General features: G+C 36.5%; 1 protein-coding gene across 1 annotated transcript in view; it reads left to right on the top strand.

Moving 5' to 3' along the window:
* Nucleotides 1–8,950, top strand: part of CCDC148 (coiled-coil domain containing 148) — a 183,839-nt gene extending 174,889 nt beyond the window's left edge. The window contains exons 12-14 of the mRNA XM_015110191.3: nucleotides 1,169–1,286; nucleotides 3,526–3,666; nucleotides 8,233–8,950. Of these exons, the coding sequence (XP_014965677.2) occupies nucleotides 1,169–1,286; nucleotides 3,526–3,666; nucleotides 8,233–8,379 (406 nt within the window). The 3' untranslated portion in view covers nucleotides 8,380–8,950. The remainder of the gene's footprint in view (nucleotides 1–1,168; nucleotides 1,287–3,525; nucleotides 3,667–8,232) is intronic.
* The last annotated feature ends 4,400 nt before the right edge of the window (nucleotides 8,951–13,350 follow it).

The following is a 13,350-nucleotide window of genomic DNA, read 5'->3' as shown; positions in this document are numbered from 1 at the left end:
CTAAATCTAAACTGTCAATGATGGAAGGCAAAGGTGGAGAGCTAATACTCCCCTGAGAACCCAGGTGCCTACTCTTTTGAAAGGATGATTTCCATCTCTGTAATTCAGTAGAAGAATAGCTTGGACAAGAAGATGGCAAGGGAAGCTGCCCAAAAAAGGCAGCAGAGGAGGGCCAACGTGCACAGGGCTTTAAGCTGGTATTTAAGTGTGCCATATTTTAATAGCTGATGATTTCAAGGGGGTTGGAAATAGAATGCTAAGGGAAAGTCATGTTTTTGCTGCCATCTACAGATGTCAAAGTGCAATTTTAAAAGTTGCTTAACACACGTATGCACCTACTCAGAAAGTGAGAATGTAGATGACAACATATGTAAAGTTTAAGTTCTAGTAAGTAAAATAATTTAGACATTATTATAGTAGCTTATTTTACTTTTCCTTCTAAAAATTTGTATATTTAATCAGTAATGTAAACTTTCTAACAACTCAAGGTGTGCTAAAACTTCTCATTGGGAGACCACTATAATAGCTCACTTGAAAGTGAGCCAGTCACCTCTCAGGGCAGGTTAGCCGGAGCCAAGGCAGCCAGTGGGTACTTTGAGAGTTAATAAAGTGATTTCTGTGAGGAATGAGATGAACTGAATTTTACTCCCACATTTTCCTGCATTTCTCTGGTTGTTAGTAGAATTACTATGAATTCCTGTAATCTCAGCACTTTGGGAGGCCGATGCAGGCGGATCTCGAGGTCAGGAGATTGAGACCATCCTGGCCAACACGTTGAAACCCCCTCTCTACTAAAAATACAAAAAGTTAGCCGGGTATGGTGGCGGGCGCCTGTAATCCCAGCTACTTGGGAGGCTGAGGCAGGAGAATCGCTTGAACCCGGGAGGCAGAGGTTGCAGTGAGACAAGATCGTGCCTCTGCACTTAAGCCTGGCAGCAGAGCGAGACTCCGTCTCAAAAAACAAAAACAAAAACAAAAACTATGAACTGCATTTTATACAAGTGTTTTTTATTGGTTTGGGCATGAGAAATCAATTAAAAAAACAAGTAAAAACAAAATGTGACAGTGATGTCACCTCTGAGATGTGTTATGCCCCTATGCTGTTTTCCGTACAATCTCCAATATTATTATGATGCTTCCACAACTTCCTTCTGTGTTATTTTTTAAGGGTTAAATATAGAAAAGAATTATTGGAAAGGCGTTTGATGGAGAAAAAGGAAGCGGCCCTTCAAGAAGCTCATGAAGACAAAGAGAGAGCAAGGCGGCTAGAAGCCCTTAGGAAACAGGTGTTTTTCATTTGGAAATTTTCATGGGTAGTTTTTTAAAAAAAAATGTTTCTAAGTGCTCTTAATAGCATTCTTACTGGGGCTTAGTTCACGGCATCTGCTATATAAAATGTAACTTTTCCAAATTGGGATACTGCTGTTCATTCCTAGGAGCAATTAAATTATATTGAACCATTTCCAGTTTCTCAGTGTATTGAAAGAACTTTATCATCACCTTTTAAAAAGCTCTCCCACTATTTAAGTATATCATATCACCTAGAGTTTATTAGCTGGATAGTATCCATTTACAACAGTGAGGCTCTACATGTAGTCTACGAATTTTACTGTCCTCAAAAAACCTGGTGGAGCTTGAGCAAGATAATCTTCTTTGGCACAGGAGCCTCCCTTTGGAAACATTCCACAGTCAACAAATGTGTTAAAAATTACTTTTTAGAAAATATCTATGTTGTGGAGAAATAAAAGCCTCCCATCACTTTGCCTAGTGAAAGTAAGCAAAAGTAGATGAAAATGGATGGTAGATGGCAAGGGTGAGAATTTGAGAACTTGGGAAATGTGATAGTTTTACTTGGTAGTTTTTCAGAGTTTTGAACTTGAAGTGGTTGTTTCAACTCAAAATCTCTAAAATCTTCATTGACACCATTTCCCAGCTAATAGGAAAGGGCTACTTGGTTCCCTCCTATGTTGCTGGAGGGAACACAGAATCATGGATAAGAACTTGGCCTCTGGTGTCCTTCCAACGTGGTACAAGCTGGTTCTGTACTCACCAGCACTGGAAACAGGTCATTTACTTAACCTCCGTAAACTTTATTTCCTCTTCTGAAAAATGGGAATAATAGTATCTGTCTTATAGATTTGCAATAATGTGAGTTCAAATTTATTATTTACTAAGTGTAAAGTCCTCTTCTAAATGCTGTTAGGTATTACTTTAATTTCTATAACAACTTTATGATGTGGGCAGTATTAATATCCCCATTTCATAGGAGAGGAAACAGAGCAGACACAGAGGTTAGGTGCTTTCCTCGAAGTCACACAGCTAGTAAATGTTATACTGATTCAAACCAAGGAACTCTAGCTAAATGAGATGGTATAGATGTGGTGTAAATACATACAACTATTATATCATCATCTTCTTTGATAAAAAAATTATAAAGATAAATGTAAAGCATAGGAATGTAAGTCCTGGTAATCCTGGATCCTACAAAATTTTAGTTATTCAACCATTAGCAAGTATTTATATACCATGGCCTTCTGGGTACAAGATTTAATGTCACTATTACTAAACACATTCTTGTTCAAAACATAACTTTGATAACTACACAGTCTATGTGATTAGAATTCTTTCCATCTGTGAATGCTTCAAAAGAGGAAATAGCTGTTATCTCTTATCTATAATCAGTATTTAGAACTGTGATGGAAGCTATTTTAGCTAGCAAACCTAAAATAATTAAAGCATGTTCAACCCTCAGTTATTTTATTACAGTCTTTAAATGGCATTAAGAATGCCACTTTCTTCATGCTAATTCTTGACTTTCAGAATTAATAGGCAGGTGTTACTAATGGTGCATATCATTTACAGAATTAGTGACTTCTTTTCATTAAGATGCAGGTTTGAATTATAAAAGACAAGGGCATTTGGGTTAAAATGACTTTGCAATTTTTCAGTAGAAGGAGGACAATGGTTTACAGCAGTCCCTACAAATCTAGTTGCCTGTTACAAAGGAAATTCACCCACCTTGCTTACTAATGCCAACACACTTGACTTGACCCATGACTTATATGCTCTAGATCTAGGTCAATCAGATTAAACTTCCTAGAAAACTTCATGGGGTTGTTACCATAACCATAAATTACTAATGGTTAAAAAGTGAATTTTTTTTTTTTTTACTTTCTATGACTTTCGAGTTGGTTGAATATGTAAGATTTTCTATACGAGGATTTCCTGTGACTTCATATCAGAAAGATAAATTGTTATCTGAAATTAATTATAATTATTCAATCATTAGCAAATAACTATATGCCATAGCATTTTAATATTTTGTCTTATATGTATTGTCTTGTTTTGTGTTAACTCCTTTTTGGATCTCTAGGACTGGCCAATTAATACTTTTTTCTGCCCTTTTCTCCCAGGCTTTACCTTTAATAAAATTTCCAACTTTAATGGGCATTAGACATCAATAATGTTGCCCAGAAATATTTAGTTTGTACCTTGTTCCAAGTAGCCATGCTTTCTCATTTTTAGGTTGCTGTTGTTGCTCAATTTGATCCTGTTAGAATGATGTCAGATACAATGGCATCGAAAGCTAGGATGGGCATTGAAATTGAAGAAGAATTTATTCTTCAAAAGCCACTCTTCACATTGAATACATACAATGAACAGCAGGTAATTATGGAAATTAGCATGACTGATGAAAAAGCCATGATGATGGTAAAGGCTGTAGAAGTGTGTGTTTGGGGTTACGATAGTTTTCAATATTTACATTTGAATATCACACATATTAGCATAATTTTTACTTCTAAATGATAGTACATAATTGCTACATAATTCTAAATATTACAAACTAGTTAATAGGCTACCACAGAACAAGAGCTTACCTAAAAATGTTATAAATCTGTCATTGAAACTTATTTTTTAAATTAAAAAAATGCTTTATAAAATTTTATTTGAGAGTTCTGTATTAATATTGTATTTTGTTGTTTAAATGTTTCTCTGTTACATTAAGAATTATATTTAAATTCATAATATAAATTATATTAAATAAACAACTGATATTGATGACAGAGAAAAGCTTTTAGAAATGAAAATGAACAGATGATAATACATCAGAGCTAATGATAAAACATTTTCTACAGAAAAAGGTGTTAAGAGCTTATTTAACCATTTTTGGGAACCTAGGGTTCATTTTAGTCTGTGCTTGTAACTGAGAAAGGATTTTTAAAAGATCTTTTAGATGGATGGATTGACGGATGGAGGGTCGGAGGGAGAACAGATGAATGGATGGATGGAAGGATGGATGGATGAGTGGATGATATGTCAGTCACTGAAATTAAAAGAGAAAGTAGTTGTCAATTTTACAAATCTAAGGAGAGAAGCTAAATAATCATTTAATTATTTAAAAACCAGGAAACCATCCATTCATCCGCTTATGTCTCTACTTTGTGTGACATACTTTGCTAGGGACTCTAAAGAGGCATAATTCATTCATTTATTAATTGAACCAACATTTATGCAACATATATTTTATTCTGGCTCTGTGTATGGTGCCTGGGCTACATCTGAGCAAGATAGGCTGATCTTGTCTGGAGGAAGTGAGCAAAAGAGCCCGCTGGGGAAGGAAAGTAGCATGTACAGCAACAATGCCACTCGGGTGGGATCAACTCTATAATGAAGGTCTAAGGGTTGCCCTAGGAAGAAGAAGGGAATGAATGGCTAACCCTGACTGGAGAAGTCAGAGAAGGTGTCAGAGAGGAAACTTCTGAGCCTTATCTTAGTCAAAGATTTTTGGAAGCAGAAGCAAAATCCACTCCAGATGATTTACAATAATAACAATAACAACAACAACAACAAAAATAGGTTGTGGGGGAGGATACATAGGGAGAAGGATTAATTACAAGGTTTAAGAGGTGTCTCTAGATCCTGGCTGCCAAAGTGAGGAGAATAGCTGAGGCTTGAAAGGATTGAAATCAGAAGCTGCAAAGTCTCAGGCTGCTGGGCTAACCCTTATCCTGATGAGACCTATTTCACCTCTGGGTTTGACCAAGCGGAAGAGGGTGGGACAAGGCTTTTCCTAGGATGTCTTCAGTGTGAGATACATGACAAGGGGTACATGACAAGTGCTGGGAGAGGAGACTGGAAACACGGGTTAGGTTCAGGCGGTGAAAAGCACAGTAGGTCTTGCTACTAAGGCATTTGACCAGTAGTAGCAAGTAGGCCTTGCTACTAAGGCATCTGTATGCAGATGCCAGACTTTGGAGCTTTAAATTGTATATAGTCATGTGCCCCATAACAGTGTTTTGGTCAAAGACGGACCACATATATGTTGGTGGTCCCTTAAGATTATAACTGAGCTGAAAAATTTCTATTGCCTAGTGGCGTCTTAACATCACAGCACAATGCATTTCCTCTTCTGTGGTTAGATTCACAAGTACTTAGCATTGTGTTACTACTTCCTACGGTCATGAGCGCAGTAACATGCTGTACAGGCCGCAGCCTAGGAGCAGTGGCCTATATCATACAACCTAGGTGTGTAGAAGGCTGTACCATCCGTTTCTGTAAGTACATGCTATGACATTCACACAACAAAATTGCCTAAGGACACATTTCTCAGAATGTATCCTTGTCATTATGTGACACACAACTATAATCAGATTTATGTTTTAGCTCTGTGTACTGAATGTAAAATTGGTGGGGGTGGGCGTGGGTTGGGGTGAGTTCCTTTTAAAATAACAGAGCCTTCATAGAAGTAGTGGTGGTGGTGGGGTCATGAATGGCTCTGGCTGAGAAAGGGAGGGGACAAAGAAAGTAAGGATGATTCCAAGCTAGACAACAAGTAATATTAAGAGCTGGTGTTGGCCAGGCACGGTGGCTCACGCCTGTAATCCCAGCACTTTGGGAGGCCAAGGCGGGCAGATCACGAGGTTAGGAGATTGAGACCATCCTGGCTAACACGGTGAAACCCCGTCTCTACTAAAAATACAAAAAATTAGCCGGGCATGGTGGCAGGCACCTGTAGTCCCAGCTACTCAGGAGGCTGAGGCAGGAGAATGGCGTGAACCCGGGAGGCAGAGCTTGCAGTGAGCCGAGCTCATATCACTGCACTCCAGCCTGGGTGACAAAGCCAGACACCGTATCAAAAAAAAAAAACAAAAAAAAAACAAACAAAAACCAGAGTGGTGTTTTGGATTCAAATCCGCATCCACTGTTTATTGGCTGGGTGCACTTGTATAAGCTATTTGTATCTTTATGCCTTGTTTTCCTCATCTGTAAAATAATTACTTACAAAGCCCTTGTGAGCATTAGAGATAATAAATGTTCACTGCCTAAAATATTTCCGGGCACCTAGTAGTAATTCAGTAAATTATAATCATCTGGTGGTGCTGCCATTAACCATATAAGAATACAGAAAGAAAAACAGATTTAGGCAAAGAGAGAATTTGTTTTACTTATACCATGTTTAGAGTAAAAGTATCTAGTACGTATTTACAAGAAACTGATGGGCTGCCTGTGGGGAAGGGAATTGGGAAGATGGAAGTCCCAGTAGTGGGGAGATCTCCATTTCATGCTCTAGCTCTGCAAAAATTGAATAATAAAAAAAATTTAAGCCTCACAATGTGGAGCTGAAGAGAGGTGAGTCCTGGATGTAATTGGGAGTCAATGGCATACAGGTTGCACATGAATCACTGGAGCACTTGAGAGTGGACCAGGGAGAAGACATTGAGACAGAAGAGGAAAAACCTGGGTCTTAGGCTCATATTTGTTGCTTCTCAGACACAAATCTCTGTATTATTCTTGACTTCATACTCATTGTTGCCCCAAGGCCTGTATCTGATCAACTGCCAAGTACTATTGATTCTTGTTTTCATAGTGTTTCTGACGATTATCTCTTCCTTGCTACCAGCCAAGTTCAGACATTTATCACTTTATGTCTAGACAATTGTAGTAAATTCCTAACCACTCTTTTGGCCTCCATTTCTTCTTTCCCTGCTACCTTAATTTATTCTGAACTTACAATCAGGCCCATCTTCCTATGCAACTACAGTGATTATATTATTTTTATTCAAAAACCAGAAACAAACATACCCTAGTAGCTCCTTAGACTCGGCATGGCCATGCAAGCCTTTTAAGTTCAAGTCCTTGTCTGAGAAGCATCTGTTTCCAGTGTTCCTCAATGATAACCAGTGCTCTGCTCAAACCACCCTTATCCCAGGTTGACCTATTTCACCTCTGAGTTTGTATGTATCTTCCTTTCTCATTAGGTCTCTCTTCCTCCCCAGTCTGCTTTATAGACTAAGTTGGACTTTAAGGGTAGTTCAATTGCTCATCTTCACCTGAGACCATCCTCATGCCGCCAGCACCAGGAGATGCTCCCCCTTGTTTTACTACTTTTAGGGCATCTGCCACATGTTGCCATAATCTGTAGTTATCTGTCTACATTTTTATTGCCCCAATTCGCCTAAGAGCTTCTGGAGGGGCTGCTTTTACTAGCTTATTATCACATCCTCTAGGGGGACTTCAAATCCATGTAAAATGCCTCATTAGGTAAAATCCATATGTGGCCACCTTCTTATCATTTCAAACAGTCTCTGTTGACATTTAATATTCATAGGAGGAGGGGAAGAGGAATAAGATCCAATCAGCTATAAATGAAAACAGAAATTGAACTACTCATATGTCTACTCCCACTTAGATTGATGGAGGCATTTTCTACTTCTGTTTGAAATAGAAACCCAGCCTTGGAAGAAAAGTCCTATTGATTTTGTTTTTCAAGTGGTGGCCATGTGTTTAAGCTTAATTTAAATATTGCCAAATGATGGAGAAATTAAGATGCTTTTTAAAGACAGATGTATGAGGTTGTGGCTTAGATTTATTTTAATCAATGCTTATCTGTATTTTATAATTCCAGCCAGCAATAAGTAATAAATAGATAGTAGCACTGAAAGTAAGCTTCTTTTACTTCATCTTCTAATAATTTTAAGGCATTATATTTTGACTAATCTAGTACACAATATTCTATACACCCTACATTGGAAACCACTGAAGTACTGAAAAGTGATAATGTCAAAAAGGTTTGGATGCTTCCAAAATATAGTCACTGTATTCACAAAGTTTACTGTCACCTAGTCATCTGTCCAGGAAAAAAAAAATTAGTTTGGGAAAACATGAAACTAAATGTTAAAAGTTATTTTAGTTCAATGAATTGCTATTTAAATTGTATTTTTATTTCTACAGATAATTTCTGACCCTAGGCTTCGCTTCGAGTTAGCGCTTCGAGAAGCTGGACTTCATAGAACACTTTATGCCAAAGAGATATTACCAAAAATTAGTCCTCGAAAACCTCCAAGGAAGGACATGGAGTCTACTGTATTTAAAATATAGAGCTCTTCCTCAAATTCTATATGTAAAGAGCATTTTTCTTTGAAAACATTTATATGGATAATAATAATTACTACTTTCTAAAATGTTTGAAATATCAGACATAGAAATCATAGCATCTATTAAAACAACTTTGCCTTTCTTTTGTGATTCTTAGAATTTTATGCACTATATTTCCTGTATCTTTAAGTTATATTTAATAGTACTAAATTCCCCCAAATTATGGAACTTAATTACGGCACATATAGTACTTATACTATAATTTAGCAAACTGCATGTTGGAGGTTGTGTTATCCTATAAAAAGAGCTCAAAATAACTTTGTAAGAATTATAAATTATGTAACTGCTACCTGCTAATGTTCATTTCTGCTTGTTATTTGAGAATTTGACTTTTTAATTATGGAAACTTCATTATCATTAATACTTCTATTATTTCTTGATTATTTTAAGAGGAGACTCAACCTTTCTCTAAATTTAGAAACCAATTTGGTACACCATGTTTACCGCAAACCAATCATCCAAACAATTTCATTTTGCAAATTAGCCCTTAAGAATAAATTAGAAATTAGAAAAAGCATTTCAAGCATGGGAATATCTGTTTTGGTTTGGAAACATGTATATTTGTGTGATTGTTTAGAAGAAATATTTAAAATTTCATAATATTTGGAATGCTGTCAAAAGTTCCAAATTATTAAATATTTAGATGATTTTATAGAAAAGGAGCATTTCAAACAAAACAAACATAAATATTTGACTATTTCTAAAAAATGATTTTTCAAGCAGAATAACAAGTTAGTGTTGTTGAAAGTTGCCATTGTTACCGTTAAGATTACCCCCACTCCTTTTTCTCTCTATTGCAGCTCCCTGACATTTCCCACCTGCCTCCCAAGGGTTGCAGCCTCCGTGCAATTACTGGAATAATGTAAACAAACAAACAAACAAACAAAAAGACGTGTCCATCTAGTGGAATCTTTGACTTTATGATTGTCCTCAACATCATGGAAATAAAAAATACAAGTACAGCCTTGTTAGAATAAATCTTCACAAAAGATTCTATGGGCAATATCCTTATCTGCATTCCAAAATTCATTCTAACACCCTTCTTGTTGCCGCATCATAACATCTCATAAAAAGAGAGGAAGGAGTGTTTAACAAGAGCTAGGGAGTAGTGAGCATTATTGTTATCCTTACAGTGTCTCCCAGGGTTACAGTATTCCTTTATGGGTCCTCAGTTTGCTTGATGTGGCACCTCAGACATAGACCCAAGAAAGCCCTGCCATGTCAGAGCATACCCCGTCTAAACAGCATGACACCGATATTCCTCAGAGTCCACAGATCCTTCCCAACATCAACATCCACACGGATGTCCAGCAGATCACACTCAGATTCCAGCTGAATATCATCCCCTTTACGTTTTCCCAACAGACTAGTAGCTGGTGATAGTACTGTGAGGGATACCATTTTGAGAACAATCGATGACATGTGGAGGCTCCTTGTAGACTCTGGGTATTAGACCTTTGTCAGATGGATAGATTGCAAAACATTTCTCCCATTCTGTAGGTTCTCTGTTCACTCTGATGATAATTTCTTTTACTATACAGAAGCTGTTTAGTTTAATTAGATCCCATTTGTCAATTTTTGCTTTTGCTGCAATTGCTTATGGCATTTTCATCATGAAATCTTTGCCTGTGACTTTGTCCTGAATGGTATTGCCTAGATTTTCTTCTCAGATTTTTATGGTTTGGGGGTTTTACATTTACATCTTTAATCCATCTTGAGTTCATTTTTGTATAAGGTGTAGGGAAGGAGTCCACTTTCAGTTTTCTGCATATGGCTAGCCAGTTCTCCGAGGACTGTTTATTGAATAAGGAATCCTTTCCCCATTGCTTTTTTTTGTTTTTCAGATTTGTCAAAGATCAACTCTAACTAGCATTTTTTAATGAAACAAAATTGAATAAAGAAATCTGAAATCCAAATGGCCAATGAACATATGAAAGGATAGAAGTACCAATTAAAGCCCACAATGAATTGCTAATACATACCCACCAGATTGGCAATAGTGTCAAGAAATCTAAAAATATCAAGTAGTGATAATATAGAACGATGGGAAACGCCTACTGGTAGTGGGAGTGTAAATTGGAAGCATTTGAACTTGTCTGATAAAGTTGAAAGTATTCATACTCTTTGATCCAGCAATTCTACTGCAAGATAGATGCTCTTGAGAAGCTCCTGCATGTGTGTAGGAGGACATAAACTAGGATTCCCAAATGAAAACAAGCAGAATGTTCATCAACAGTAAACAAATATAAAAAATGTGGTATATTCAAATACGGAATTGCATTCAGCAACGAAAATGAATAAAATAGCATCATGGACATAATATTTAGTGAAAGGAGCCAGATACAAGAACATGCATATGGTGTAGTATTATATTTATCTAAGGTACAAAAGCAGGACAAACTAACCTATATTATTTAGGGATATATGCATAAGTGGCAAAATAATAGAGAAAAATTGAATGGTTAAAAGTAAAATCAAGGTAATGATTACCTCTCAGAGATGGAGAGACAGTTGGGAGTGGGGGCTTCCATGTTACTGAAAACATTTTATTGCTTAACCAGGGTAGTGAGTATAGGATCTGTCTGATTGTCCTTTAATGTCTACATAAGTGTTTTATTTATATACTATAATAGGTAATACTATAAATTCCCAATAAAATTTTAAAACTTAGAAAATTATGAAAAACAATATTTTAGTATATAAGTGCATTGGAAATAATCTTGTTAGCCAATTTCTGATTTAATATCCTTAATTTACATGTATTTCTGAGACAGGGAGGCCAGTCCCTACTCAGGAGTCATATTTACCCTGACATGGGATAGGATCCCCTTTATTTTCGTCCTCCCCAACCCATGTGCTCTGCTTCATGACTCTTGCCAGTCTAGTTAGACTAGTAGGCTTGAAAAAGAAAGAACAGAGAACATACCTGATAGGAGTAAGCACTGGGCCATGAAATTTTATTTCAATTACCTGTGTTTGTGTATAGTGGGTCATAAGAAAAATACATTTATTAGTGGGTAATGGTCCAAAAAAATTTAAAAACCACTAACCTCAATCCCATGGTTAACAAATGGGATATCCTGATACAGCTCCACATCTTTGAAGATGATGGGCTTGTTTCAAACTGAAAGGAAAGAATGTAATCCATCTGGTAGAAATTCCCTTACCTCCCTACCGCCAAATCTGCAAGTATACCCAAATGGGCATTTACCTTTTGCATCCTCTGGCAGATGGAGCAACCCTCCCTCTATCAGAGATCAGTGTTTCTATGTGTGTTTTGGGTTTCATCCCATCTCAACTCCGCAAGAACTTTTCTTTTTTGTTTATTCTTTTTCTCTTCTATATCTTCAAGCTCTCTCTCAGCATACAAATATGCTAGAATAAACTCCACTTTAAAAAGAAATCTCCGTTAACCCTGTATTGTCCCCTAGCTACCAGGCTGTATCTCTGCTCCTCTTCTCAAGCAAACATTTTTAAAGAGTTGCCAATAGCCATTATATGTCTCTTTTCATCTTCCAGTTACTGTCACTCATTTGATTTAGCTTTGCCTTCAACTCCTCTGACACTGCTTTCAGCAAGGTCACCAATGAACTGTGTGTTGGCAAATCTGATGACCACTTCTCAATTTTCATCTTACTGACTTCATGATATTTGATTCAGTTGACAACTTCCCCATCTCAGAGCATGCTTTTCTCTTGGCTTCTATGATACCAGCCTGCTTTACCTCTTGCTTCTCTGGTCATTCCTCAATTCCTTTTCTGACTCTTCCATCTCTATCCATCTCTAGATGTTGAAGTGCTCCAAGATTAGACCCTTTAACTCTATCTTTTTAATTGTATTATCAAAGGGAACATCCTTCAATGCTATACTTTACTTTTAGCTTTAAATTATGTCTTTTGAGTGTTTTTTAATTTACAGGTTTTCCCCCTCCATCCATTTTCCCCTTTTGCATTTTATTTTTTGAAGAAACAAAGAAATTTATATGCAGAATTACCTTTGCTGGATTTTGTTGACTTTATCTTTTTGGTGTATTAATAGTTTAATATATTCCTCTCTCCTGTGTTCTTTGTGTTTGCCATAAATTGGTAGTTGACCCAGAGGCTTTATCAGACATAAGATTCAGGTTGTTCTCTTTTTTTCTTTTTTCCAAGGCTGCTTTATTGTGGTGGTGTGTTCCCCCAGCAGGATATACATATTGTCTGATGGAACCTCTTTTTGCAATTTTTGCTGCCACTAATTCTCAATGCCTAAGTCCATTAATTAATTACAGATTGCATGGTAGAGATATATTCAAATTCAATCACTCTTTCCTTTATTACCTAGAAAAATTATATAAAGAAAAAATTTTCCTCTTCTGGTATTTGATAGTATAAGAGGAGTAGGCTAAGTAAGTGTTTACATTTTGTTTTTGTTTTTGTTTTTTTTTACTTAACAGTTTTACAAATAATGAGTTTATTCTTTCACATCCGACAAAGTTGATCAGTTTTGTTGTATCTTTATGAAGTTATGAATTTAAATGTATTTGATCATTTACTCTATTAAAGTGTTATCCTTACTGATGCTCCATTTATTCCCCCTTTGCCCAATGGAAACCTTTTCAGTTTGGCTCATGAATTCTATTAAGATAGCCTAATAGACTTGGTAACTCCCTTGCTATTCCAGTTATCTATTGCTATGCAATAAAACTTAGTGGTTCAAACTTCATTTTAAAAAATTATTTCTCATGTTTCTATGAGTCGACTGGGCTCTACTGGGTAGTTCTCACTTGGGGCCTATATTAATTTCCTATTACTGCTGTAACAAATTACCACAAATGTAATGGTTTAAACAATGTAAATCTATCTTATAGTTTTGGGAGGTCAGAAATCAGAATTGAATCTCACTGGGCTAAAATCACAGTGTTGACAGGGCTGT

Source organism: Macaca mulatta, chromosome 12 (assembly GCF_049350105.2).
Source record: "Macaca mulatta isolate MMU2019108-1 chromosome 12, T2T-MMU8v2.0, whole genome shotgun sequence".
Taxonomy (NCBI): Eukaryota; Metazoa; Chordata; class Mammalia; order Primates; family Cercopithecidae; genus Macaca; species Macaca mulatta.
The sequence above is the reverse complement of the archived record's forward strand: the minus strand, read 5'-3'. Positions and strand labels throughout refer to the sequence as shown.